The sequence below is a fragment of the Carlito syrichta genome, unplaced genomic scaffold, assembly GCF_000164805.1.
Source record: "Carlito syrichta isolate Samal-C Ts95f unplaced genomic scaffold, Tarsius_syrichta-2.0.1 Scaffold82265, whole genome shotgun sequence".
Taxonomy (NCBI): domain Eukaryota; kingdom Metazoa; phylum Chordata; class Mammalia; order Primates; family Tarsiidae; genus Carlito; species Carlito syrichta.
In genome coordinates, this window is record NW_007026361.1 from 287969 (window position 1) to 314621 (window position 26653).

The 26653-nt window shown below is 34.2% G+C and overlaps 1 protein-coding gene across 1 annotated transcript in view; it reads left to right on the top strand.

Annotated features, from left to right (window-relative positions):
* The window catches only part of LOC103257990 (disks large homolog 1-like), a gene marked incomplete at its 3' end in the record, with an annotated part of 175682 nt that overhangs the window by 130391 nt on the left and 18638 nt on the right, over nucleotides 1–26653 (top strand). Inside the window, exons 6-7 of the mRNA XM_021711196.1 lie at nucleotides 10866–10964; nucleotides 23940–23993. Of these exons, the coding sequence (XP_021566871.1) occupies nucleotides 10866–10964; nucleotides 23940–23993 (153 nt within the window). The remainder of the gene's footprint in view (nucleotides 1–10865; nucleotides 10965–23939; nucleotides 23994–26653) is intronic.

Consider the following 26653-nt stretch of genomic DNA (forward strand, 5'->3'; position numbering starts at 1 on the left):
TGTACACTACTACAGAGTTTATAAACACTGTACACTTAACTACACTAAATTTATTTTAGGAATTTCTGTAATAATATATGAACCTTAGCTTGCTGTAGCTTTTTTACTTTATAATCTTTTAAAAAAAATTTTTTTAATGTTTTGACCTTTTGTTATAGCAGCTTAAAACACACGCATTTTACAGCTATATAAAGTTTTTATATCTTCATTCTATAAACTTTTTTCTATTAAGCAAAATTATTTGTAACTTTTAAAGCTTTTTTGTTAAAAAGCAAAACACTAACATTAGCCTAGGCTTACACAGTGTCAGGATCATCAAAATCACTGACTTCCACCTCCACACCAGTCCCACTGGAAGGTCTTTGTGGGCAATAACATGCATGGAACTATCATCTCCTGTGGTAACAATGCCTTCTTCTGGAAATACCTCCAGAAGGACCTGTCTGAGACTGTTTTACAGTTTACTTTTTATTTTGAAATAATAGGAATATGCTCTAAAATAACAATAAAAATATAGTATGGTACACAAACCAGTGGCATAGTTGTTTATTTCATTACCAGATATTAGATAGTCTGCATAATTGTATATGCTATCCTTTTGTGTGACTGTCAGTGTAGCAGGTTTGTTTATACCAGCATCACCACAAACACGCATTACGCTGTTACAATGGCTGCAATGTTACTAGGCAATAGAAAATTTTCAATTTCATTATAATTTTATGGAACTACAATGGTATATATGTTTTGCGTATATACACACACATACACACATGCAATGTGTATGTTAATAACATGGCATATATGTTAGTAACAGTTAATAATATGTAGCACATGACTGGTATTCTGGAGGTAAAGCAAGAAGACAATAGGAAACATGTATTGCGTTGGGGAGCGTTCGATAGGATAACTAAGGGAATCTTCAACTTGAAGGTGATACTTGAGTAAAGACATGAAAGAAGTTGTGGCTGAATCACATAGATATCTGAACAGGAGGAAAATAGAAAGGCTCTGAGGCATGTGTAGGATACATAAAGAGCAGGAGGGAAATTAGTATAGCAGAAACAGTAAGTGAGGGGGAATAGAAGAGAACGATAACAGGGGCCTGAATCATTAGAGACTTGTTAAGTGAATAAAATAGGGTAAATATGATTATTATGAAGCATTAAGGGCCCATGAAATTCTAATAAAAATGAGGTAAAAAAAGGCATATTGCAGTTTCATCCCTATTTGTTAATTGCATAACCACATCTTTAAGTTTTAGTTCTCTGCTTACTTTAAATTTTTAGTGATTGGCTCATCCTTTACCAGTACAAGATCACCTGAATGCTGATAGAGTACCATCTTTTCATAACAAAAGGATAAGAAGCCTTAACTGAGTATTTTGAATCTTGTAATAGAAATAGATTCATAATTAGATGATCTAATATGAGTTAATTTTCACTCCCGTTTCTATAATGAAATTAATCACTATATCTATTTTCCTATTTCCCCTTTGTTATTTTAAATTTGAAAAATTGATATTTTAGTATCCTTAGTGATTTGTTTAAAAATATCAAGCTTTATTGATATTTGCGTCTGAGATGGTAATGATATGGATGTTATATGAAGCTGGCATCAGTTTTTCTTGAAGTTACCTGTTTGCAGTAAGAGGGCAAAAAGCCCATTTGAAACAAGTAAAAAACAGATTTAAAAACACCTTTTTCTGAAGGTACTAGATCCCTGTTGAGTACACTGATTTTCAAGCAAAGGTTTTGTAAATCTGTGCTATATTTTATCCTTCTATAAACATTCAAAAGGCTTGCAGTTTTTTCCTAGTTTTTCCTCTTATTCTTAAATTGCTTCTTTGACATTTAATCAGACAAGTATGCCTCATTACAGCATAATACATTTTTAAACGAAGAACCAAAGTACTCGGATTGAGAATATTAATTATGCCATACAAAAACAAAGTAAGATCCTTATTAAACAACAATGGCAAAGAAATATTACCTTTTCTTGTCATCTAAGATATTGATACTAAAAGATTTGCTAATTTATATATTTTATTTTCCCTAAAAGTATAGTATAGATTTTCTTAGACCCTATTGAATCTTTGTGTGTATTCTAAGATCAGTTTTCCCCATACATGTAACATGTTAATGTAAAATATAAGCATTATTAGGTCATATGCTTTAAGTTACTGCCTTTGCAGCTTCATCTTATACTATGAAAATCATTCTTATAAAAAATTTAGTGAGAAAACACTTTTAAATGTATTTAGATAGCCTTTTAACTTTTTGATACCTGGGTATAACGAGACTTTTAGTGGCCATTGTGAGTCTTATTCTTAATTGTCCTTCCCCACTCCTGACTTCCCATCTGTCACCAAGATTCACCAGCTCTACGTTCAAAATCTATCTTGATTTGAATACTTAGGCCCATTTTCACCATTAACACCATTTAGTTTAAGCAACTAATTACGTCTCACCTGGATTATCACATTAGCGTCATAATTGTCCCTTCTATCTCTTCCTGTATCAACCAGGATTCATATGCACATAATAAAAATGACTTTACTTTAAGCAGAAAAATGCTTTAATAGAAGTAGGGCATTCAATATTATTTATTTTTGAATGAAAGTGAGGGAGGGTGTACATGGTCACAAATGTGGATGTGTAGTGCCCATTATGCATGTGGCTGTACCTAATGAGGCTTTAGACCACTTTTATGAAAATCTGTTTTAAATACTGGTTTTGCAATTTTAAGGTCTTAAATCAGATGTAAACCGTAAAGCTATAAAGAAAATTAAGAATTTTAAGATATCAGTTTAAATGTTTTTCAGATAGCTGTCCATTTGATGCTGGCTTTTAAAAGATATTTTTAAATATTTATAATCCAATTATTTTACAGAAATTTACAATTTTCTGCAGCTTTCCTTGAGATGGTGTTAATATTATAGCCTCAGTTGTCATGGAAACAAATCTCTGAAGGCAGCCTCAGAGGCTAATGATTCCATGGTGTTGCTATGGATAGAAACAAGTGAGACTGTTGCTAGTCACATGGTCAAGATGTTTAAAAACAACAACAGAAAACTCTTTGGAGCTGATCTTACTGAATGATACAAAAGGAGCAGAATAAGGATGATGGCATAATAGTCATTATCTAATTAATGAAATAGTTGTGTAAGATTTTTCAAGTTTAAAATGCTATGTTGAGTTCTTTTCGGTAGTAACCCAAATATAATAGTTACTGTAGATTACTGCCTTATTATTTATATTAGAATCTTAAGTTTGACATGACATGTTGTAATTTAGAATCTTTTTATACAGCTCTTCATAATTTTATGATGCTCTCAATCCTGTACTCATATCTTTTAATTGTGCTCTGTTATTAGGTCTAATATCTAAGCTGTTTTTCATTATCAGTCTTCATTTGATTATCATTTGTTTAGAGCTGTATTTTTATTTCACGTGAGCCAGGTAAATGACATTGTTGTTCTGTAATTCTTTGTTATCAGAATTGATAGTCCATTATAACTTGAAAATTGTGCGTGTTGTTATATCATTTGTTTTTGAAGATTTTCTTAGTAGTATTTGCCTGCCTTTAAGGAAGAGGCAGGGGCATATGTTCTTCAAAGTATGTGCTACATGCCCTATAGGGAGTAGGATAGATTAAAATGGTGTAAATTGTTTAGAAAATTTTAAAAATATATTCAGATCCTTATCTTAAAAAGATAGATTCTAGAAGAGACTCAGAGATAAAAGGTTATGGTGGGGTTTAAATGTAACATTAAAGATTTATAGTTAGCCGGGCTCGGTGGCTCAGCCTGTAATCCCGCGCCTTTGGGAGGCTGAGGTGAGTGGATTGCCTGAGCCCGCGGGCTCGAGACCCGCCTGGGCAGCGAGACCTCATCTCTACAATAAATCAAAAAATCAGCCGGGCATGGTAGCACATGCCTGTAATTCTGGCTACTTGGAAGGCTGAAGCGGAAGGATCGCCGGAGCCCAGCAGGTCGAGGCTGCGGTGGCCGGAAGCGGCCACTGCACTCCAGTCTGGGCGACAGAGTGAGACTCCAACTCAAAAAAAAAAAAAAAAAGATTTATAGTTTATCATAAAGTGTTTTGGAAAGCAACTGCCCAGTGGAGAAAATGTTTATGCTTTGCCTTGAATTTGACGTAAGCATATACTTTTGTCTTATTTTTATATCAAATTGGATTATTAATCAGCTATTATCTTACCCTACTAAATAGGTTTGGAGACTGTTAATAAGAAAATATATTAACATGTTAGGTTTGTCACTTTTTTAAAAACTTATTTTGGTGTTCTTACAGCAGCCAAATCAAAACCAAAACAGAAAACAACAAAGAGATACAAGGACTTTTGGAAGTGATGGATATGTTTATTACCTTGATTATGATGATGGCTTTATTGGTGGATGCATATGAGCAAACTCACAAATTGTATACTTTAAATGTGTGCAGTTTTTATTATTAGTTTACTTCATTAAAGCTATTTTTTTTAAGTTGAGAAAGTAGGATTTATTGAGATGACAGAAAAGCACCCAGAGCAGGAGGGGGCCCCAGGGGATTGCCCAGTAAAGCTATTTTTAAAAATGAAATAAAATTGAAGTTTTAAAAAAAGAAATAAAATTGAAGTTTAGACTTATGATTTTGACAATTTCGATGACCATAGTTATTTTGTACTGCATTATACAATTTGGGTTGTTTGATGTTTTAATGATTAGATTCAAGTTATACATCTTTTACAAGAATATCACAGAAGTAGTGTTCTCATTGCATTTTATCAGATAGCACATTATTTCAATTTGTCCCCTTATTGGTGATGTTAACTTTGATCACTTGATTAAGACAGTATTCACTACTGTAATTAATAAGTGTTTTAAGGGAAGATACTTTTATTTATGTGTATCTCATTCAGACATTCATCCCCTGGAATGGAAGTTTCACTGAGCAGCAGCAGGACATGCTAATATCTATTGATGTTTCTTCAATGAATTATTACTATGATGAGTGATGATTTTGTGATTCCATCATTCCAGTTGTTATTTGGCATTCTGTTGTAAGGAAATGCTCTCTCTTCTTTTCATTTATTTACTCAAGCATTTATTTTTTATCAATATGGACTCCCAGATTCCTGTTTTATTCGTTGGGTTTATAGCATTGTGACCGTTATTTGAGTCTGTGTTTTTTTCCAATCTGGCCATTGGCAGCCCTTTAAGCTGACTTCTTTGTTCTTTCATACCCTATTATTCTTTAAGCACTTCTTATTTTCTGGCACAGCAAGATGTCTAGGCTCATACTGTATTTGCTAAGCTCTAGCACCAGAATCAACCATTTCTCTATAAGGCCCCATGTTTTGTTTTTTTAACTGGAGAATGAGTTTTTAGAAATCAAAATCTGGATGTTAAGTATGTTAATGTTCTTGGGATGTTAACTATTCCTAGGTCCTCTGGATGAGTAGAACTAGGGAATGAATGTGTGTGTGTGTGTGTGTTCATACATACATAATTATACACACATTTATGTTTATATTTCTGTGTCTCTATGCATTGAAAACCTTTTATACCAATACCTCTAATTTTAGTCTGACACCATAGGTCTCATGCTAATTTCTGCCTTTCTAAAGTTACAGCTGCTTTTTCTGACATGAAGAACCTTGCTCCTGTTATCCTCTATGTATTTATTTATTGGATCAAAATTCTCTTTATATAAGCAATCTCCTGTCACTGTTGGAGCCTTAATGGACACCCTCCTCACTCTGCGAATATACCAGCAGATCCTCCTTTTACTCAACTGATGCCCTAAACCCATTCCAGACTACTGCTACTGCCTCATAGACATTCTTTGTCTCACTTGAATTCCAAAAACACACATCAGGCTGCTGCCACTGCTTTGCCCATGTGAACAACCTCCTCACCCTACTTAGACTCCAACATCCTGTGCCAGGCTACTGCCACCCCTCTACTCCCTGAACACAGATGCTCTTCTCACCCTTCTTAGGCTTCAGCAGCATGCACTTCCCTCTTAAGAAATTGTCTATAGCAACATCATAACAGTGTTCTACTGTATTGTCTTCTGGAAACTTTATTTTGTTTACTTCTCTCAATTATATCTGCAAACCATCTGGAGTTGATTTTATGTATGGTTTATGGTAAGGATTCATAGTCATTTGGTTTTCCATATTTATATCAAGTTGATCCAGCAACAATTCTTTCAAAACCCCTTTTTCTCATACTTTATCATAAATCAGGAGTCAGAGCCTATGAGATTTTTTTTTTAACATTTTTAAAAGATCATGTTAAGTATCCTGATGAAATGGTTATTATGTTATAAACTATTCATTTTTAAGCTCATAATATGGAATTCAGAATGTTTTCTCTATAGGAACAATATAGAATCCCAAGCCAAACCCACTGAAGCTTAATTTGTAACTTACTTTTTAAACGTGTAACATATACATAACATAAAATGTATCATTTTAACCACCTTGAAGCGTACAGTTCAAGGGCATTAAGTACATTCACAGTGTTATGCAAATATTGTTACTTCATCCATCTTCAGAACTTTTTCACCATCTTAAACTGGTAATTGGTTTGGACTAGAAACATTAAAGAGAACACAAAAACCAGTGGTTTAAAAATCTCTTTCTGAAGGCAATAAGAAATTCAGGTAACAAAAGTCTAGCAATTCTTTAATCTCCCATAGTTTAGACAGCCTTCCTTTTATACGCTGAATCTCAGTTGTAAAATGAAGAGTTGAACAGGATAGTTTCTTCAACTCTCCTATTCTTATAACATCATTGAAATTTGTAGTATCTTTTAAAACAATTAATGTGAAATACATTTTCAGTTTATTTTCTAGAGACTGTAAGAGTAAAAGATATCATTTTATTCTTAATATGTACAGTAGATCTCCCATTACTCACCCTGCATTTATAACATCATTATGTGTTCATTGTCAGCAACTGGAAAAGTAGAATTCACAATAAAGAAGTGAGGGGTGGGTGCAGAGAGCCACTCATGATCCTACCCCTAGAGATTAACTTCCAAACATTTCTTTCTTTTTCTTTTTTTTTTTTTTAATTGGAGTCTCACTCCATTGCCCAGGCTGGAGTGCAGTGGCATGCTCATGGCCACCCCAGCATCATCCTGCTGGGCTCAGGCAATCCTTCTGCCTCAACCTTCTGAGTAGCCAGAACTACAGGCACACGCTACCACACCTGACTAATTTTTGATGTATTGTAAAGATGGTGGGCTCAGGCATTCCTCTCACCTCACCTTCCCAAAGCGCTGGGATTACAGGCTTGAATCACCATGCCCGGCCTCCATCTTTTTTAACATTAGTTTTTTCTTCTCTTTTTTGCTCAATGTTATGTCATAAACAATATCCCATATAATTTTCAGACTGTTCTTACAGATAATTTTTAATTGCATATTCAGTCTTACACAATTATTTTAATCATTATTTTTTACTTAACCATGCTGACACCTTTGGAAATTTAGAATACTCCACAAATATAAGCCGTGGAGTTAATGCCTTATTAGTATTAAAACATTGGCTTAGCCGGGCTCAGTGGCTCAGCCTATAATCCCATGCCTTTGGGAGGCTGAGGTGAATGGATTGCCTGAACCTGCGGGTTCGAGACCTGCCTGGGCAACTTGGCGAAACCTTATAATCTCTACAATAAATAAAAAATTAGCTGGGCGTGGTAGCGCACACCTGTAGTTCCAGCTACTTGGAAAGCTGAGGCGGAAGGATCGCCGGCACCCAGCAGACGAGGCTGCAGTAGCCACTGCACTCCAGTCTGGGCAACAGAGTAAGACACCAACTCAAAAAAAAAAAAATTGGCATTTTTTAAGACAGGGTCTTACTCTGTAACCCAGGCTGGAGTGTCTAGTGGCAAAGTCATAACTCACTGCAGCCTCAAACTCCTGGACTCAAGCAGTCCTCCTGCCTGGACCTCTGGAATAGCAGAAACTATAGACACACCTCCAAGCCCAGCAAATTTTTTGTGCTTTTTCTAGAGTCAGAGTCTCACTGTTGCCCAGGTTGGTCTTGAATTCCTGGCCTCAAGCAATCTTGCCACAATGCCCAGCTAAAGCATTGACTTTTTAAATTATTTCCTTGGAGTAGATTTCCAGAATTGCTAATTCAAAGAACTTAAACTCTAGATATTTACTGCTCAATTGCTTTTCCTAAAGTTTGAATTAATTTGTTACCCCAACAGCAGTGTAAGAGGACAAGTTGCCATGTATTTTAAACTTTTTCTTGGAGAGAGAGAGAGAGAAAGAGAGAGAGAACGAGAACGAGAACGAGAGAGAGTTGAAGTCTCAGTCTGTCACCCAGGCTAGGGTATAGTGGTACAATCATAGCTCACCGCAGCCTTAATCTCTTGGACTCAGGTGATCTTTCTGCCTCAGCCTCCCGAATAGCTAGGACTACAGGTGTGTACCACCATGCCTGGCTAATTTTTTTTATTTTTTGTAGAGACGAGATGTTGCCTAGACTAGTCTCAAACTTCTGGCCTCAAGTGATCCTCCGTTCACAGCCTCCCAAAGTGCTAGGGTTGCAGGCGTAAGCCACACACCTGACATGGATTTTTGGTTTATGTTTTTTGGGGGTTTTTTGTGGTAAAATATATATAAACAAAACTGACTGTTTAAATGGGTTTATACAATATTTGTCCATTTATATCTGACTAATTTTACTTAGCATAGTATTTTGAAGGTTCATCTGTCTTCTAGCATGTATCAGAATATCACATTTTGTTTATCATTCATCTGTTGATAGAAACTTGATTTGTTTCTACCTTTTGGTTATATTATCTGAGTTCTTGTTTTCACTTCTTTGGGGTATATGTCTGGGAATAGAATTCCTGGATCATATGCTAATTCTATAGTTGTGTTTTTGAGGAACCACCAAACTTTTCCACAGAGGCTTCCCATTTTACATTCCTACCAGCAATGTACAGTATGAAGGCTCTAGTTTCCCCACATTGCCACCACTTGTTACTTTGCTGTTGTTTTATTTTGTTTTGGTTGTTATCATTATAGCCTTTCTAGCAGGTGTGACATGGTATCATCTCATTATAGCTTTTATTTGCATTTCCCTAATGACTAATGATGTTAAGCATCTTTTCATTTGTTCCTTGGCCATTTGTATATTTATAGAAATGTCTGTTCAAGTCCTTCACTCATTTTTAATTGGATTGTTTGTCTTTTTGTTGTTGACTTATAGGAGTTCTTTAAGTATTCTGAATGTTAACCCTTTATCAGATGTATGATTTGCAAATATTTTCTCACTTTCTTTTGGTGCACAAAATATTTTAATTATGATGAAGTCTAATTGATTTTTTTCTTTTGTCACTTAAGCTGTTGGTAACAGAGCTAATAATCCATTGCCAAATCCAAGGTCATGAAGACTGTGTTTTCTTTTAAGAGTTTTATGGTTTTAGATTTTACATTTAGATTGTTGACACATTTTGAGTTAATTTTTGTATGTGATGTGAGGTAGGAATCCAACTTCATTCTTTTGCATGGGATATCCAGTGTCTCAGCAACATTGTTGGAAGAAACTACATAGCATTTTAAGTTAATGTTGATTGACTAATTTGATAGGCAGAGAGGTCATCATTGCCATTTTATTTTGTGTTTATCAGTGAAGATAAGCACAGTTTGAAGGTTAGCGATTTGTTCTTCCTGTTTTAAGTCTCTGTTAATGCACAGTGTCCTCTTATCTACTTGATTTGATTTTGGTATCTTTCTTACATATGTAAGCAATTATTTAGGAGTTAATCCAGCCTACAGGGATGGGTTTTATTACATAAACACTTTTCCTGTGGTCTAGTTATATCTTTTAAAAAATAATTGAATCACCTGGGCTCGGTGGCTCAGCCTGTAATCCAGCACCTTTGGGCTGAGGTGAGTGGATTGCCTGAGCCCACGGGTTCGAGACCCGCCTGACAGCGAGACCTCATCTCTACAATAAATCAAAAAATCCGCCGGGCGTGGTAGCGCATGCCTGTAATTCCAGCTACTTGGAAGGTTGAGGCGGAAGGATCGCCGGAGCCCAGCAGCTCGAGGCTGCGGTGGCCGGGAGTGTCCACTGCACTCCAGTCTGGGCAATAGAGTGAGACTCCAACTCAAAAAAATTAATAATAATTGAATCAAGCCAAATTAACATTTATGTTTAATTACTTTAACAAATAATTAAACATAAATGTTAAAACTTTTTAGTTTAAATTAAATTGCTCGAGTTTTCTCTTTTAAAATATATTTTTGCCAAATATGACTGGTGCATAATAGACAATCAATAAATGCTAGTTGAATTACAGGCTGGTTGAGACAGGTTATTGTTGTTCTTGATAATAGAAGTTAATAGCACAGATTATTTTAAATGATGTAAATTCAGTTTTGAAGTCCTTTAACTCTTGTGTCTGCGGATTTATAGCCGTTCATTGTCCTGTCTGATGGTCTAATAAAATTATGTTCGGTTCTTTGCAAAGAGGAAAGCAGTCAAAATATATTCTGAATGCTAGAAAAATATTTTGCAGTCTGTTTATGAATCAAGTGTCTTATCTCCTAGAGGAGACGTATTGTAAGTGATTATCTTTTATTATTTTTATTTAAGCATAAAGAATAGTTACTCATTTTAACTACAGTCATTAAAATTATTGTTGGAGGTATAATTATTTCTAAAATAATTTCTGGAGAATATTTCATCATTATTTAAAGTATGATTTTAATATTTTACCTGTTTCTTAGTTATTTCTGAAAACTATAATTTATCTTTATGGCACAACTTTCTGTTATGTGTTTTCCTTTTGTTTTGTTTTTTTCCTGATTTTTTGTCATTGATGATTTTTAGCCAACAGAAGCTGTTCTTCCCTCCTCTCCCACTGTCCCTGTGATCCCTGTCCTGCCAGTCCCTGCTGAGAATACTGTCATCCTACCCACCATATCACAGGTTTTTATTAGTTTCTTTTTTTCTTTATAAAAATTTCATTTGCTTTTAATGTTTTCTTTGTGCTCTTGTATAACTGTTTTTTTGTTAGATTTGATAATTTACTTTGGGCTTTTAATTGTTATTTTAGGGAATTAAAAATTTGGGATTTAATATAAAATGGATTTAACATTTGCCATTTTGTAACTGAATAGGACACATTCTAAACTTATTTTCATGTTTAATCTCCTTAGGTTTGTTATATCTTTTGTATGAAGTACAGTTTTAGAAATATTTTTGCTTTAAAGAGTTTTATTTTCTCAAGGTAGTAAAAATTACTGTACTCTTGGTCTTGTACTGAATGTATCATTTTATATAGCATTTTGTTTTCCAGTATATATTTATCTTCTTTAGAAATATTCATTCTTCTGTTACTTAGTTAATTAGTTATCATTAGTTTATCATTTATGTTAAAAATAATCAATGTATCTGGAGTGTAAGAACTCTCTGTGCTGTCTTCACAACTGTTTTGTAAGTCTAAATTATTCTAAGATAAAAATTTGTTTTAAAAAATTATATGTAACAGTTAATAAAATAATAGCTGAATGCCAGAAAATCTGATCATTTTTTATCTTCAGAGTTTAACTAGTTCTGAGGGGTAGTCTCTTGAACCATTAATTGCCCGTCTAACAGTTAACTAAAGTCAAAAGTATTATTAAAGGTAATAATAATGGTCTTTGGACAAAAGATCTCAGTGTCATTTAAAATGTAAATAAATGTGTTCATCAATATTTTTGCTGTTATTGACCTGTAGCACCAAATTTAGGTAAGCATATTTTCTACATAAATATTGTTTCAACATAAGCTTTATTGGGGGGAAAATCAACTGATTATTCACATCTCAGTGCCCTTTCCCTCTCCTAAAAAGTGAAAATCAGTAGGAACATTTGTACAACATAGGATTCTAGGGGAAATTACAGTATTACAGAGACTATAGTCTTACTGTAATAATAAGACTGAATTGTAATAATTGTAATAATATAACCGCTCTGTATAATCGTTGTCCCTTTATGAAAGTCATTAAAAGTTAAGCCATTATAAAACCACCAAGAATTGAATAGATGAATCCAGATGGATATTCTTTATATTGCAGAGAAGAGACTGAATTTATAAATAAAATATAATTCCAAGTGAGCAGTGTAAGGGTTATTGTAATATCCTCTTTTCAAATATGTAAGGTTTATTAGTACAATATTTTTTTAAAAGTGGAATTGAAAGTTTATTTTTACTACCTTGTCACCCAATCAACTTTTTAATGTTAAAATAGTTTTCTGTAATCCTTTAAGACTTTTGCATTAGTTAAGTTCTTATATTAAGTTGAGATCTTGCCCTTTTCTATTCAGGATTCTCTCACTTATTTACTCCAACTGTTCCTAACTTAGCATCCCAGTAACTTGGAAATTGTTGAGATAGCCTTGCTTTTAAAAATACAGGTTTTAGAGTCACATTGACCTGAGGTGAAATTCTAGTCCTGCCACTGACTAGCTATGTAACTTCAGCAGTTTAACCACACTGAGCTTCTGTTCACTAATCTGTAACACTGAAGATGGGTACTAATACTAACTTGAGGTGTTTTATAGTAGTTGAATGGATAATTAATACCTGGGAAGCATACAACACAACAGCAGGCACATAATCTTGGCTATTCATATAATTAGTGTTATCTCTTATTTCTTTGAGATACAGAAACAAGTTTAAAAAATAAACAAGGAACAAGTTAAACAAGTGAGGGTATGTACACAAGAAAAAGGGTGATTTCTTCTGCCTAGCTTCACTTTAGGTTTTAAATGCACTTTAAAAGTCCATGGAGGTTACTGGGAGTGTAACTACGTAATTTCTGTGATATTATCCCAGTAAATCCAGAGACTTGTTTCCACCCCCAGAGTAAATACTCTACTTTAATAAACTAGATACTTTAAACCCTTTTTTCTATCAATTCTGAAGAGCTATTATATAATTAATGTGTTGCTGAAGATGCTTTATAGCAAATAAATTTTTTTTGGTTTATATTTGTGAATATCTTTTTTGATATTCCTATATGTGCTTCAGAGTAGACTGGTTTTCATTTAGTTTTTTGCAGTTGTCCCAATCATACAGATATTTAAGATGAAGATAGCATTGTCTCTGCCCTCTAGGAGTCTACTATGTAATTGTACACTAGAGAAGTTAAAAATAACTCCAGTGTAACATGAGAGTAATTACATTAGCACTTCATTTAGTCCAGAGCAGAGCATCCTATTGCTTCTGGGCCTTTTAAATTTCACAAAACTTCTGAGTGTTGGATCTTGATTGGATCATTAGTATAAACTATGACTTGAGACTCCAACTCAAAAAAAAAAAAGAATATTACCACAATACAGTAGACTAAATTGAGGAATTAACATTAATATAACACTAGTATCCAATTTACAGACCTTAATTATATTTTACCAATTGCTTCAATAATGTGCTTTGTAGAAAAAAACAGAATAGGTCCTTTGACCTGTCGAAGAACACTCATTACATTTAGTTTTCATGACACTATACTCCTTTAATCTGGATTAGTACCATGATCTGTCTTCCTTCAGGAATATGACAAAAAGAAAACAGGTTACTTATTTTGTTGAATATTCTTCCATTTCTGTTTGGTGTATTTTCATAATAATATTGAAGTTACATTTTTTACCAGCTTTTTTAAATTGCAAAATTCATATGAAATAAAATTTACTATTTAACCATTTTTAAATTTGCAGTTCAGTTGTATTAAGTGCATTCATATTGTTGTGTACCCCTCACCATCATCCATCTCCAGAACTGTTTACTATTTACATCTTCTAAAACAAACCCTATACCCATTAAACAGTAACTCTCCATTCTCACCAACCCCTAGCATTCACAGTTCTACTTTATGTCTCTGATTTTGACTAGGTACCTCCTATCAATGGAATCATACAGTATTTGTCATAATATAGTGGCCTGCTTATTTCACTTAGCATGATATCCTCAAGGTTCATCTATTTTGTATTATATATCAGAATTTCCTTCCTTTTGAAGGTTGAGTAGTGTGTGTGTGTGTGTATGTAAATACCACATTTTCCATATCCATTTATTCATCAGTGAGCACTTGGATTGCTTCCATATTTCAGCTCTTGTGTATAGTGTTGCTATTAACATGGGTGTTAAACTATCCCTACAACACACTGCTTTAAATTCTTTGAGATTTGTACTCAGAGGAGGAATTACATGATCTTATGATAATTCTGTTTTTAATTTTTTTGAGGGACCACCATGCTGTTTTCTACAGCAGTTAAACCATTTTAGAGTTTCACCAACGTGCACAAGGATCCCGATTTCTCCACATCCTTATCAACAGTTGTTTTCTGTTTTCTTTATAGTAATTAACCTAATGGATATGAGGTGGTATCTCATTGTAATTTTGATTTGCATTTCCCCTGTGATTAGTTAGGGATGTGGGACATCTTTTTATTTGTTTGTTGAACATTTTTATACCTTTGGGAAAATGTCTGAGTTCTCTGCGCATTTTAAAATTCAGGTTGTTTGGTTTTGTTGTTAAGTTTTAGGAGTTCTTACATATTCTGAGTGTCAACCACTTATCAGAGATATGGTTTGCAAAAACTTTATTTTCATTCTGGAAATTGCCTTTATATTGTTGATTATATCTTTTGATGCACAAAATTTTTAAATCTTCATGAAGTTCAGTGTGCCTTTGTTTTTCTTTATTGCCTGTGCCTTTGTGTCATATCTTGTAAATTATTGTCAAAACTTTCGCCCTTTTTTTTCCTTGTAAGAGTTTTATAATTTTAGACCTTATGTTTAGGTTGTAATCTATTTTACATTTATTTTTATATATGGTATTTATTTCTGGATTCTATTCCATTTGTATGTCTGTCTTTTGATTATTGTAACTTTGTAGTAAAATTTGAAATCAGGAAGTGTAAGTCCTCTGGCTTTGGTTTTTTTGTTTGTTTGTTTTTGTTTTTTTTTTTTTAGAAACGTTTTGTAGTCTTCATTGTAGAAGTCTGTTAACCTCCTTGATTAAGTTAATAGCTAAGTATTTTGTTCTTTCTGATGCTATTGTAAACAGAATTGCCTTCCTAATTTCCTTTTTAGATTATTCAGTATTAAAAGAAATGTCATGTAATTGATGTTTGGGTGCTGACCTTGTATCTTGCTACTTTGCTGAATTTATTTATTAATTCCAACAGTTTTTTTGTGGAATCTTTAGGATTTTCTACATATAAGATCATATCATTTGTGAATAGGTAATTTTGCTTCCTCCTTTCCAATTTGAATGTTCATTTTGTCTTTGTTTTCCTGCCAGATTGCTCTGACTACAATTTCAGCTATTCAGCTAGTGTTATGTCGAATACAAGTGATGAAAGCAGACATCCTTGCCTTACTCCTAGTCTTAGAGGAAAAGCTTTCAGTCTTTTACCTTGAGTACAATATTTAGTATGGGTGTAGTGTTAGGTATAATGTTTTTATTATGTTGGCATAATTTTCTTCTATTCGTAGTTTGAATATTTTAATTATGAAAATATGTTGCATTTTGCCAAATGCTTTTTCTGTGTCAGTTGAGATGTTCTCGTGCTTATTTCCATTCATTCTGTTAATATGTGGTGTATTACATTGATTTTTTATATGTTGAACCATCCTTGCATTCCAAGAATCCATCCCACTTGGTCGTGGTATATAATGCTTTTAACATGCAGCCATATTCAGTTTGCTAGTATTTTGTTGAGGGTTTTTGCATCAGTGTTCATAGAGCATATTGGTCTGTAGATTTTTTGAGTATGTTTGGCTTTGATATCAGAGTAACGCTGGCCTCATAAAATGAGTTTGGAAATATTCCTTTCTTTTCAATTTTTTGGAACAATTGAAAATGATTGGTGTTAGTTCTTCTTTAATTGCTTGGTAAAATTCACTAGTGAGATCATCAAGTCTAGTACTTTCTTTGTTAAGAGATTTATTAATGATTCGATCTCCTTACTACTTTTAGGTCTGTGTAGGTTTTGTATTTCTAGGAATTTTCCATTTTACCTATGTTATCCAGTTTGTTGCCATACACTTGCTTATAATACTCCTTTATAATCTTGTTTCTGTCTCTAGAATTGGTAGTAATTTAATTTTTGCTTCTTATATTTTGATGGTCGGATATTAGGTGCATAAATGTTTGTGACTATCATGTGTTTCTGTTTTGAACCTCTTATTAATACATATATAATACCTTTGTTTCATAACTTTTTTTATTTAAAGTCTATTTTGTCTTTTATGAGTAAAGGGGGGGACCCATAAAAACCTAAGCTTTATTAAAAATTGTGTATTTATTCTTACATGTTTAAACTTTAATCACCATTAAAATACCCTCTGTTTGATGCAGTATGCCTACTGAGATGCTTTTTCCACTGCTCAGAACAATTTTTGAACTCGTCAGTTTTGTTCCCCTTTAGTGCTTCTGCTGTTTTTTGTTTCACATCTTCCACATTGGTAAAATGTTTCCCTTTGAGGACTTTTTTTATCCAGGGAAACAAACAAAAAAAATTCACTCAGGGCAAGATTGAGTTAATTGGGGGGATGGAGCATGAGAGTCATACTGTTTTGGGCCCAAAATTGCTGAACACTCAGCACATTGTGGGCAGGTACATTGTCATGGTAGAAGAATCAGTTACCTGTTTGCCACAACTTGGGATATTTCTTTCACAAACTATGATGTAGCCTTCTCAGAACTTGCAGATAAAAACTTTGGTTGACTATTCGATCCAGAGAAACAAATTCCAAGTATACAAGGGGCCCGCCCTTCTTCATAAGATAATTGTGGGGGTTTTTTTGGGGGGGGTGCCTCCTCATATAACAACTCCTGCTCTCTTTTGGTTATCATTTGCGTGGAACATCCTTTTTCGGTGTCTTCCACTTTCAACATATTGGTGCCTTTGGATATAAAGTGAGTCTCTTGTATAAAGCAAATTGTTGGATCTTTAAAAAAAACATTCTGTCAATCTCTGTCTTTTGATTGGAGTTTTTTTTTTTGAGTTGGACTCTCACTCTGTCGCCCAGACTGGAGTGCAGTGGCACGCTCCCGGCCACCGCAGCCTTGACCTGCTGGCCTCTGGCGATCCTTCCGCCTCAACCTTCCAAGTAGCTGGAATTACAGGCGCGCGCTACCACGCCCGGCTAATTATTTGATTTATTGCAGAGATGAGGTCTCACGAAGTTGCGCAGGTGGGTCTTGAACCCTTGGGCTCAGGCAGTTCACTCACCTTGACCTCCCAAAGCATGGGATTATAGGCTGAGCCACCAAGCCCGGCCTTGATTGGAGTTTTTAATTTATTGACATCTAAAGTAATTATTAATTAGGAAGGACTTGTCATTTTGCTATTTTAAAAATATATGCCTAATAGCTTTTTAGTTTCTCATTTCCTGCATTACTATCTTGTTTGGTGTTTATTTGTTTTGGTTTTTGTAGTGAAATGTTTAACTTCCTTTTTTATTTCCTTTGTATCTATTCCTTAGCTATCTTCTTTGGAATTACCATGGAGATTACATTTAGCATCCCAAACACTCTTAGTCTCACTTTATACAAGCTTAAGTTCAGTAACATATACAAACTGTGCTCCTTTAACAGCTTTGTCCCCACACCTTTTAGTTGTTGGTGTCACAAAATCGAAACTTTATATATTATATATCCAAAAATAGAAACTAATTATTTTCTAATTCATTAGTTTCTTAAATTATGTAGAAGACAAAATGAGAAGTTACAAACCAAAGTTATAGTAATATTATCTTTTAGACTAATAATTGATTTTAGTTATTTACTAATATGGACTTTATCTACTAGTATTAGGTTTTAAACTTCTGACTTTTAGTTAATTTTTATAAAAATAATTTTTAAGTCTACTGGTCTCTTAAATTATGGAGAAAATCAAAAGTAGATTTACCCAACCATTGTTAAAATACTATTAGCTTTTATAATTACCATGTATTTACCTTTACTGAGATCTTTTGCTTCATATGACTGACTTTCTGTTTAGTTTCTTTTCATTTCAGCTTACAGGACTACCCTTAGTACTTCTTGCAGGGCATTTCTAGGGTAACAACTCCCTCAGCTTTTGTTCATCTAGGAAGGTCCGAATTTCTCATTTCTGAGGGACTGAATATAAGATTCCTAGTTGACAGTTTTTGTCTTATTTTAGCACTTTGAATGTCTCTACCTTCCTTTAGGCTTCTCAAGTTTCTGATGAAAAGTCTGCTGATAATCTTATTGAATATTGTTCGTATGTAACAAGTCACTTCTCATGTTACTTTCAAAAATCTTCCTTTGTTTTTGGCCTTTGACGGTTTTATTATAGCATGTTGCAGTGTGAGTCTCTTTGACTTCATCTTACTTAGAGGTTGTTAAGCTTCTTAGATTATTATTTTCATGTCTTAGGAAATTTGGAAAGTTTTGGCCATTATTTCTTCTGATACTCTCTCTGCTCGTCTCTGTTTTTTTTTCCCCATGTACCTCCCACAGTGTATAAATTCACCTATATGTTGATCCCTTAGACTCCGTTCACTTTTCTTTAACCTTTTTATTTTTGTTCTTCAAACCCGATAATTTCCTTTTTCCTTTTTTTTTTTTTTTTTTTGAGTTGGGGTCTCACTCTGTCACCCAGACTGGAGTGCAGTAGCACACTCCCAGCCACTGCAACCTCAACCTCCTGGGCTCCAGCAATCCTTCCGCCTCAGCCTTCCACTTAGCCAGAACTGCAGGCACGCGCTACCACGCCTGGCTAATTTTTTATGTATTGTAGAGAGAAATAAAAAATTTCTCACCAAGTTGTCCAGGTGGATATCGAACCCGCAGGCTCAAGCAATCCACTCACCTCGGCCTCCCAAAGTGCTGGGATTACAGGCTGAGCCACTGAGCCAGGTCCCTTTTTTCCTATTTTTAGGTTCACTGATTTTTCTTCTGCCTGCTCAAATCTGCCTTTGAATTCCTTGAGTGAGTTTTCATTTTGGTTATTGTATTTTCCAGTTCCAGATTTTTTCAAATTTCTTTTTAGTATTTTTTCTTTATTGATATTTTCATTTTGTTCATACACCATTTTCTTGACTTTGTCCATGTCTTTTAGTTCTTTGAACGTCTTTAAGAACTGTTGGTTTATATTTTTTCCTTTGAATGGGTCATACATTCTTTTTTTTGTATTTCTTGTGATTTTTTTCCTTGAAAATTGCATATCTGAATCTGATAATGTGATGACTCTGGAAATTAGATTCTCCTTCTTCTCTAGGGCTTTTGTTTTTTTGTTATTGTTTTGTTTTTCTGATTGGTTTATAAGCTGTCAGGGATCAGCCTGAGGTGTAAACTTGGGGTCTTCTCAGATATTTTCTGAACCTGAGCCTTCCCCTGGGCATATGCAGTGACTTTCTAATTCTCACCATACATGTGGTTACTTTTTTAACATCCTAATATTCAGTCTGACTCCCAAAAGGAGGAAAAAAGAGAAACATGAATTGAGATTGGAGCAGGGAGGAGGATAGACTCAACCCTTTAAAATCCCCTGAAAGAGTCACATCAGCCAGAGGAGGAGAGGCTTGCCACAGTGGGGAGAGGTACAGTCACCTCTTTGTCTGTGATCAAGGCATTCATCAGCAGTTAAAGCACAGATCTTTGATATTTGGAGGGCAGGATCTATTTTGCCTACCCTGACTCATGCAAGCTGTGTGTCAGTTGCTCCACAACTGCACAGTTAACTGAGGGATGAGGTGATGGTTAGCTGCTACTTCTTAAAGCAGAAAATAACTGAAATTAACCACAATTTACTGTCCAAGCCTTCACCTGCTACTTCTTAAAGTAGCTGCTACTTTAAGACTCAACCCTTTAAAATCTTAAAGTAGCTACTACTTCTTAAAGCAGAAAATAACTGAAATTAACCACAATTTACTGTCCAAGCCTTCACCTGGAAGTTGTTAGCCTTCAGCAGACTCCAGAGCTCCAAAATATTTACATCAGACAGATTCTGCCACAGAAATTATTATCTAGATGGAGAGAGAGATTTGTGGTGCTCCCTCCTCTGCCATCTTCCCAGAATTCATTCCATTTGTTTTTACAATCACTTTAACCTACTGTGATCACTTCAGTCATAGCATTTAACTTTTAATGTAGTGTCTCCCAAATTAGAGTTCAAGATGTAGTCTCTGGGGGGTTGTGAGTTCTGTATTTGAAAAGCACTTGTATATAATTTAGTAGGGAGGAAAGACATTAAACAGATAACAATGAAACTTTGATAAATGCTGAGAAGAAGAAATACAATGCACATTTAAAAAAATCATTTTCTGAACTGTTAACGTTGGACTCTTTTTAAATAAGTGGATCTTATAGTTATTTTAACACAATTTTAAAAAATGTAATATTGCCCTCTGAAATTTTGTAAGGATGCGTCCGTCTGTTATAGCAGCAATCACTACAAGATCATTTGTTAAGAAATAAAGAGTTAGGTGAGCAAAATTAGGTTTCTTAACTTTTATTGATACTTGAGCCAGATTTTTTAGGGGCTTGTTAGTTCCTCCTTTTGAAATATCCTTGCCCCCTTTTGCTACCCCTGCTCTTTTCTCTAAGTGAATTGTAAGACTTTATTATTGTACAAGTTGAAATATATACAATGGTATATATGTTAGTAAATAATAGAGTAAACATTTATATAGGTTCCTATGATTTACAATATATTTTCCTTTATATTACTTCTCTAGGGCCTCACACAATCCTCTTGTAATGGCTGTCGTTTTACGGATGGGGAAATGAATTTCAATTATAGTTGTTATTTACCTATACTCAAATGTCACTGAGTGATAGAATTAGGTAAAGAGACCTAGAACCAGGTCTTGAGATACAGTGTCACTTGAGCCAAGAAACAGGGAACTGCTTTTCTTCATTTGAAATAAATTTCACATAGATTCTTAACTTGTCTTTTTTGTTGTTATTGTTGCTGTTTGATTTCCTCCTAAGGAAGGTTGATAATTCTGTGTTAACCTGTTCTACCCATTGTCCTGTTCAAGGATCCCAAGGTCTTTAATTGGCCAGATTAGCTACAGTTTTTTATTTTCATTCCCTTTACTTCAGCTACCCAGAAGTACATATTTTCCATGGCCAAATTTTCTACATCTGTTTCTTCTGAAGTAACCTGTTCTTTAGTTATCTTCCTAAAATAAACTTTGGGTTTGTTGCTGGGATATTGTGTCTTTCTGACTTATATATCATACCCTCCAAACCCATTCAAATTGTACCACCCCATTCACTTTCATTCCCACCTCCACCAAATTGGAGAACTGAAGGAATTGTCAGATACCATTTCTATTTTTGTAATATGAGAACTTAGAAAATCTCATGTTAATAGGTAAGCGTATATTTATTCCAAGATAAATTTTTAAAATTCTGCACCTAATAGTATAATCACTCTTAGATATTTTTATCATTATTTTAGGTGGCCAAACTTGAGACAATCTTATCATTATGCTTCTAGAACTTTATTTCTTTCTATGGGATCTTATTTTGGATCATCTTTTGTCCTCCTCAACTTGCTAGACTCTCTAATCATCCTGACATCTGGTTTTATTTAACTCGTAATTAATACTTAATGTGAATATTCATGGTTTTTGTCTAATTTGAAGTCCTTTTATTCCTGTGGTTTCCCTTTGGGTATGATCATTCATTTAGTTGAACTCTGAGATACAGCTACAAATAAACTTATTGTACATGTGTTACTTATCTAACGTTCTTCATGTCAGAATGACAAATTATTTTTACTTGTCTGTGTATAATATTTACTCTGAAATGAACTTTAGACATAAACATCAGTTTTGTGGTGTGAATACTAATTATCTTAATCGTGACTGTAGCCCATAATATTTAGCTATTAACCTCTTATAAACTGAGTATTTGACTCAATATAATTTCTTTGCTTTTTATTATGCAAAATTTCAAAAATACTCAAATATACAAAGAATAGCACAGCGAATTCCATTTATACCCACCCACAGCAATCATCACCTCATGTGCACTTTTTTTTTTTAGTTGGAATGTCACTCTGCCACCCAGGCTGGAGTACAATGGCATGCTCACAGCCACCACAGCCTTGACCTGCTTGGCTCAGGAGATCCTTTTGCCTCATCCTTCCAAGTAGCTGGAACTACAGGCATGCGCCACCACACCCGGCTAATTTTTTTATTTACTGTAGAGATGAAGTCTTGCCAAGTTGCCCAAGCTGGTCTCAAACCATGGGCTCAGGCAATCCTTTCACCTCGACCTCACAAAGTATTGGGATTATAGGCATGAACCACTGCACCTAGCCCTCATGTGCACTCTTATTTGATTCATAGCCTTTCCCACTCCCAACTTTCTATTGTTTTATTTTGAAATAAATATAACACCTTATATCATTTTGTTTGTATATATTTCAATATTAGCAAGACTTTTTAAATGATTAGAATGAAAAACGCAACTTCTATATAGTGATGAGTTGGTTCTGATAAGCAACTAACATTGTAATAATAATGGTATAAATTAGACTCAACAGGCTTTCTTGCCATAGTATTTGAAAAATGTAACTTCTATTGTAGCTTTCTTTCCCTCCTCCTCTGTAATTGCTTTTAAGCAGAATACAGTTAAGTTGTATCATTAATTTTTTTAGTGAAGTGAAATAATTTGAGTAATCTGAGTATGCCATTGGAAAATGAATAATTTCAAGTATTCATAAAATCTCAAATGTCTGAGTTGAGTATCTTTGCTTAAATAGCAATCCTTACAAGTAGAAATTTTGTTTATTAGTTTGGTTTTCACTGTATTATTCAAAAATAGACTACTATATTCGGTGGTAGGACTAAGCATAAATTACTGTAGTTAATTTTATGTTTATTTTAACCATGAACCTGTGTTATCTTTAAGCATTTTATCATAAAATAATCCAGATCTAGTACTTTGCTGAAATTAATATACCATTTGAACTTTGAATATTTACTTTCATAAAAAGCCTATTCATTTGAAAGAAAATGGTTATTTGTGTTATAATGTTTTCTCATATAGCTTTTATGTATAATTCTTTAGTTAATTGGAATAGAACTATTAATGTTTGTAAACATATCTCCAAAAGTTTGTTTAGAGGAGAACCATCTTTTTTATTCTTTGAAAATGTTTGACTTGGTACTTTCATAATCTTAAATACACAGATGGAATAATTTCGAAGGGAATTATGTTAATTTTCTGTTGTTTTTCATTGGGCATTAATTGCATTTTATTCTTTAGTTTCATCTACATAGTAATAACTTCTAACTTAACCAGAAAGCCAAAATTTTCTCCATCCAAACTTAATTAAATGTACATTATTCTGCTTGTTTGTCTTGCTGTAATAAATCACTGTTACTCTGTGAGAGGTTCTAGAATAACAGTGGAGAGAAATAGTTGGAGCTGAAAATAATCAGGGACTTTTATATGAAGAGTATATTTCTGTTTCCTAAAAGTTGGCGATTAATTTCTTTTTTTTTTTTTCATATCAAACACAGTTTAGTGTGGGGAACAGTTTTTTTCTGGGTGATAATATTATTGGAATCTTTATGGGATCTCTGGGAATAAAAAAACCTAATGATTTGTAAACAACCTGGGAAGAGTTGTCTGTTATACTAAAGAATATTCATGAATTTTATGAGAAAATTATGGTGAACTTCTTTTCAAATCTTAAGAAAATCATAGCTGTTTTAGCAGAAATAGCAATTTATTTCTCAATAGCAAATGTAACAACCACTTATACCTAATTTTTTCCATTTGGTCCTGGAAACTAGAGACATTGTTTATCATATAAAATTATGATTTAAGAAATAGCAAATATTTTATATGCTTCTAACATTTATAAGCATGTAATTTTTAAATTTTCTTGTTAAGCTAACAAATTTGCAATTATTTCTTTAAAGGCCAATCCTCCGCCAGTACTGGTCAACACAGATAGCTTGGAAACACCAACTTATGTAAGTTCCATTTTCTTCCTACATTTAAATAATTCTGACTTTTCTTTTCAGTTTTTGATACAGATACGAAGATCACAGCATTATTTTCTCTAATAGTTTTGATATTCTGGCTGGGCTTGTGGCTCAGCCTGTAATCCCAGCACTTTGGGAGGCTGAGGCAAGTTGACTGCCTGAGCCCACAGGTTTGATACCAGCCCAGGCAACTTGGTGAGAGTTTGTCCCTATAATAAATAAAAAAAATTAGCTGGGCATGTTAACACACGCCTGTAGTTCCGTCAACTTGGAAGGCTGAGTTAGAAGGATCGCCAGAGCCCAACAGGTAGATGCTGGGTGGCTATGAGTGTATCACTGTACTCTAGCCTGGGCGATGGAGTGAGATGCCAACTCAAAAAAAAAGAAAAGAAAAGAAAAAGAAAATATTCTACCACTATAGTTTTGCTTTTTTTTCTTATTTACATAAAGCAGAAATTTTGAGATAGAAATTTATAGTTTTATTTTGAAATTATGATGATTTATTTTCACTAAAGGCTATCTCTGGTCAGTGGTCACTTACACAATGCCATATATTCAATAGTTATTTTAGAAGTCTAATTGAATGACTAGATGTTTTGTTGTACTTTTAAATTAATTAGTGCTTCTTTGTGAACTTACTTTGTTAAAAAGTTCTCTTTCCCTTAAAGACTAAAAGTCAGAACAGCAAAATCTGATGTAACATTTTTCACCCCAAAGGAAAATATCTTTGGAGATGTAGAACTGCTTATGCATTAAATAGAAATAATACCCATTTTTTAATCAAATGGTACATAATTTTATACACTGTAAAATTCTTTTCAAACTATAATAGATTTTCAATCAGTACTTTAAAACATTTTATTTGGCTTTATATACTGTTTGTATTAATATGAATATGAGTGTATCAAATATGTGGTAACTTTTTTAAAACTTCAAGACTTAATATCAAACCAAAAAGCTGTTCTGTGCTTTTTTTCAGATTCTTCATGATGTGGAATACTTAATAAGCAGAATTTTGTTTATACTTTTGTTAATGTTTTTTGTTATTAATATTTTCTTCACATACTTTTCTCTTTTGTCCTCTTTGTCGAGATATGTTTTGTATAGGGGCATAGTCAGTGTATATGTTTTTATTTAACCCATTTCATCCTAAAGGGTAATACATAAGAACTAACAGAAAATACACTGTCAACAAAGAAAATAAATGTACGTGCATTTTGTGCGAAATGTCAACAAATTGAAAGCAAGATTAGTATGCCAAGCAACAAATAAAATTTGTATAATTTCTGGCCAGCATGGTGGCTCACACATGTAATCCCAGCACTTTGGAAGGCCAAGGTGAGAGGATCACTTGCGCCCAGGAGTTTGAGACCAGCCTGTGCAACATAGTGAGACCCCACCTCTACTAAAAAAAAAAAAAGTTGTATAATTTGAAATTTGTATGATACATTATTGAAAACATATTTTTCTTGGGGGTCTCCAAGACCACTCCAGTGATTGGAGATGTACTAGAAGGACTCACAAGACTGAACATACAGTTTAAGCAAGTGAGGATCTGTAGTCAGAACATAAGGCTGTGTGTCTAGAGAATTCCATGTATTAGACTTCCTAATACATTTTTCCTACCATAGCACTTCCTGCAACAATGAAAATGCAACCACATGTATGCTATGTTTCTTCCCAGAAAAACCCAGAATGGAGTCAACACCCAAGTGTTTTGTTGTCAGTTGATCACACAGACATCTTCTGTCTAACACATGCCAAATTTTCCCAAAAGGAAAGCGGATGTTGATCATAAAATGTATTGCCTCTAACAAAATTTTGGCACAGTAGTTAGGAAATGGTTTTAACACTCTCAAAATCCAAGTTCCCAGATACCAGCTAAGATCTAACCTTGCAAGCAGGACTTTTTAGAGATAGCAACCTCAGGCCTGATATGTTAACCCTTTTCTATACATAAGAAAGTAAGTTAAATTCCATTTTCCCAAGATTTGACAAAGGGTAGAACTTTATCATACTTAATAGAATACTGTATGAATTGTTTGAGTTGTATCTTAGTTCATTTAGTTTCACTGTAAAGGAATATCTGAGGCTGAGTAATTTATAAAGAAAAAGGTTTAGTTGGGTCAAAAATCTTCTGGCTAGAAGATTGGGTCTCTGATAAAAGCCTCAGGCTGCTTCCACTCGTGGCAGAAGGTGAAGGGGAGCCAATGTGTGCAGAGATGACATGGTGAGAGAAGAAGTAAGAGAGGTGGAAGGTGGGGGCAGGGGGAGGTGTCAGGCTCCTTTTCACAACTCCCTGTCCTGGGAACTTACTTTTTGCCAAGCCATTCCTGAGGCATCCACCCCCCAACCCAAACACCTCACATTAAACCCCGTCTCCAACATTGGGGATCAAATTTCAACTTGAGGCTTGGGGCCAAACATTCAAACTATAGCAGGTAGTAACAACTATTCTCTATGGCGCTAGCGCATATAAGCAAAAAGTGTGTTGTGTTTGGGTAAAACAACTTTAGGCTTTTAGGAGACTGGAGAATTTCTTTTTTTTTTGAGTTGGAGTCTCACTCTGTCGCCCAGACTGGAGTGCCATGGCCGCTCCCGGCCACCGCAGCCTTGACCTGCTGGGCTCTGGCTATCCTTCTGCCTCA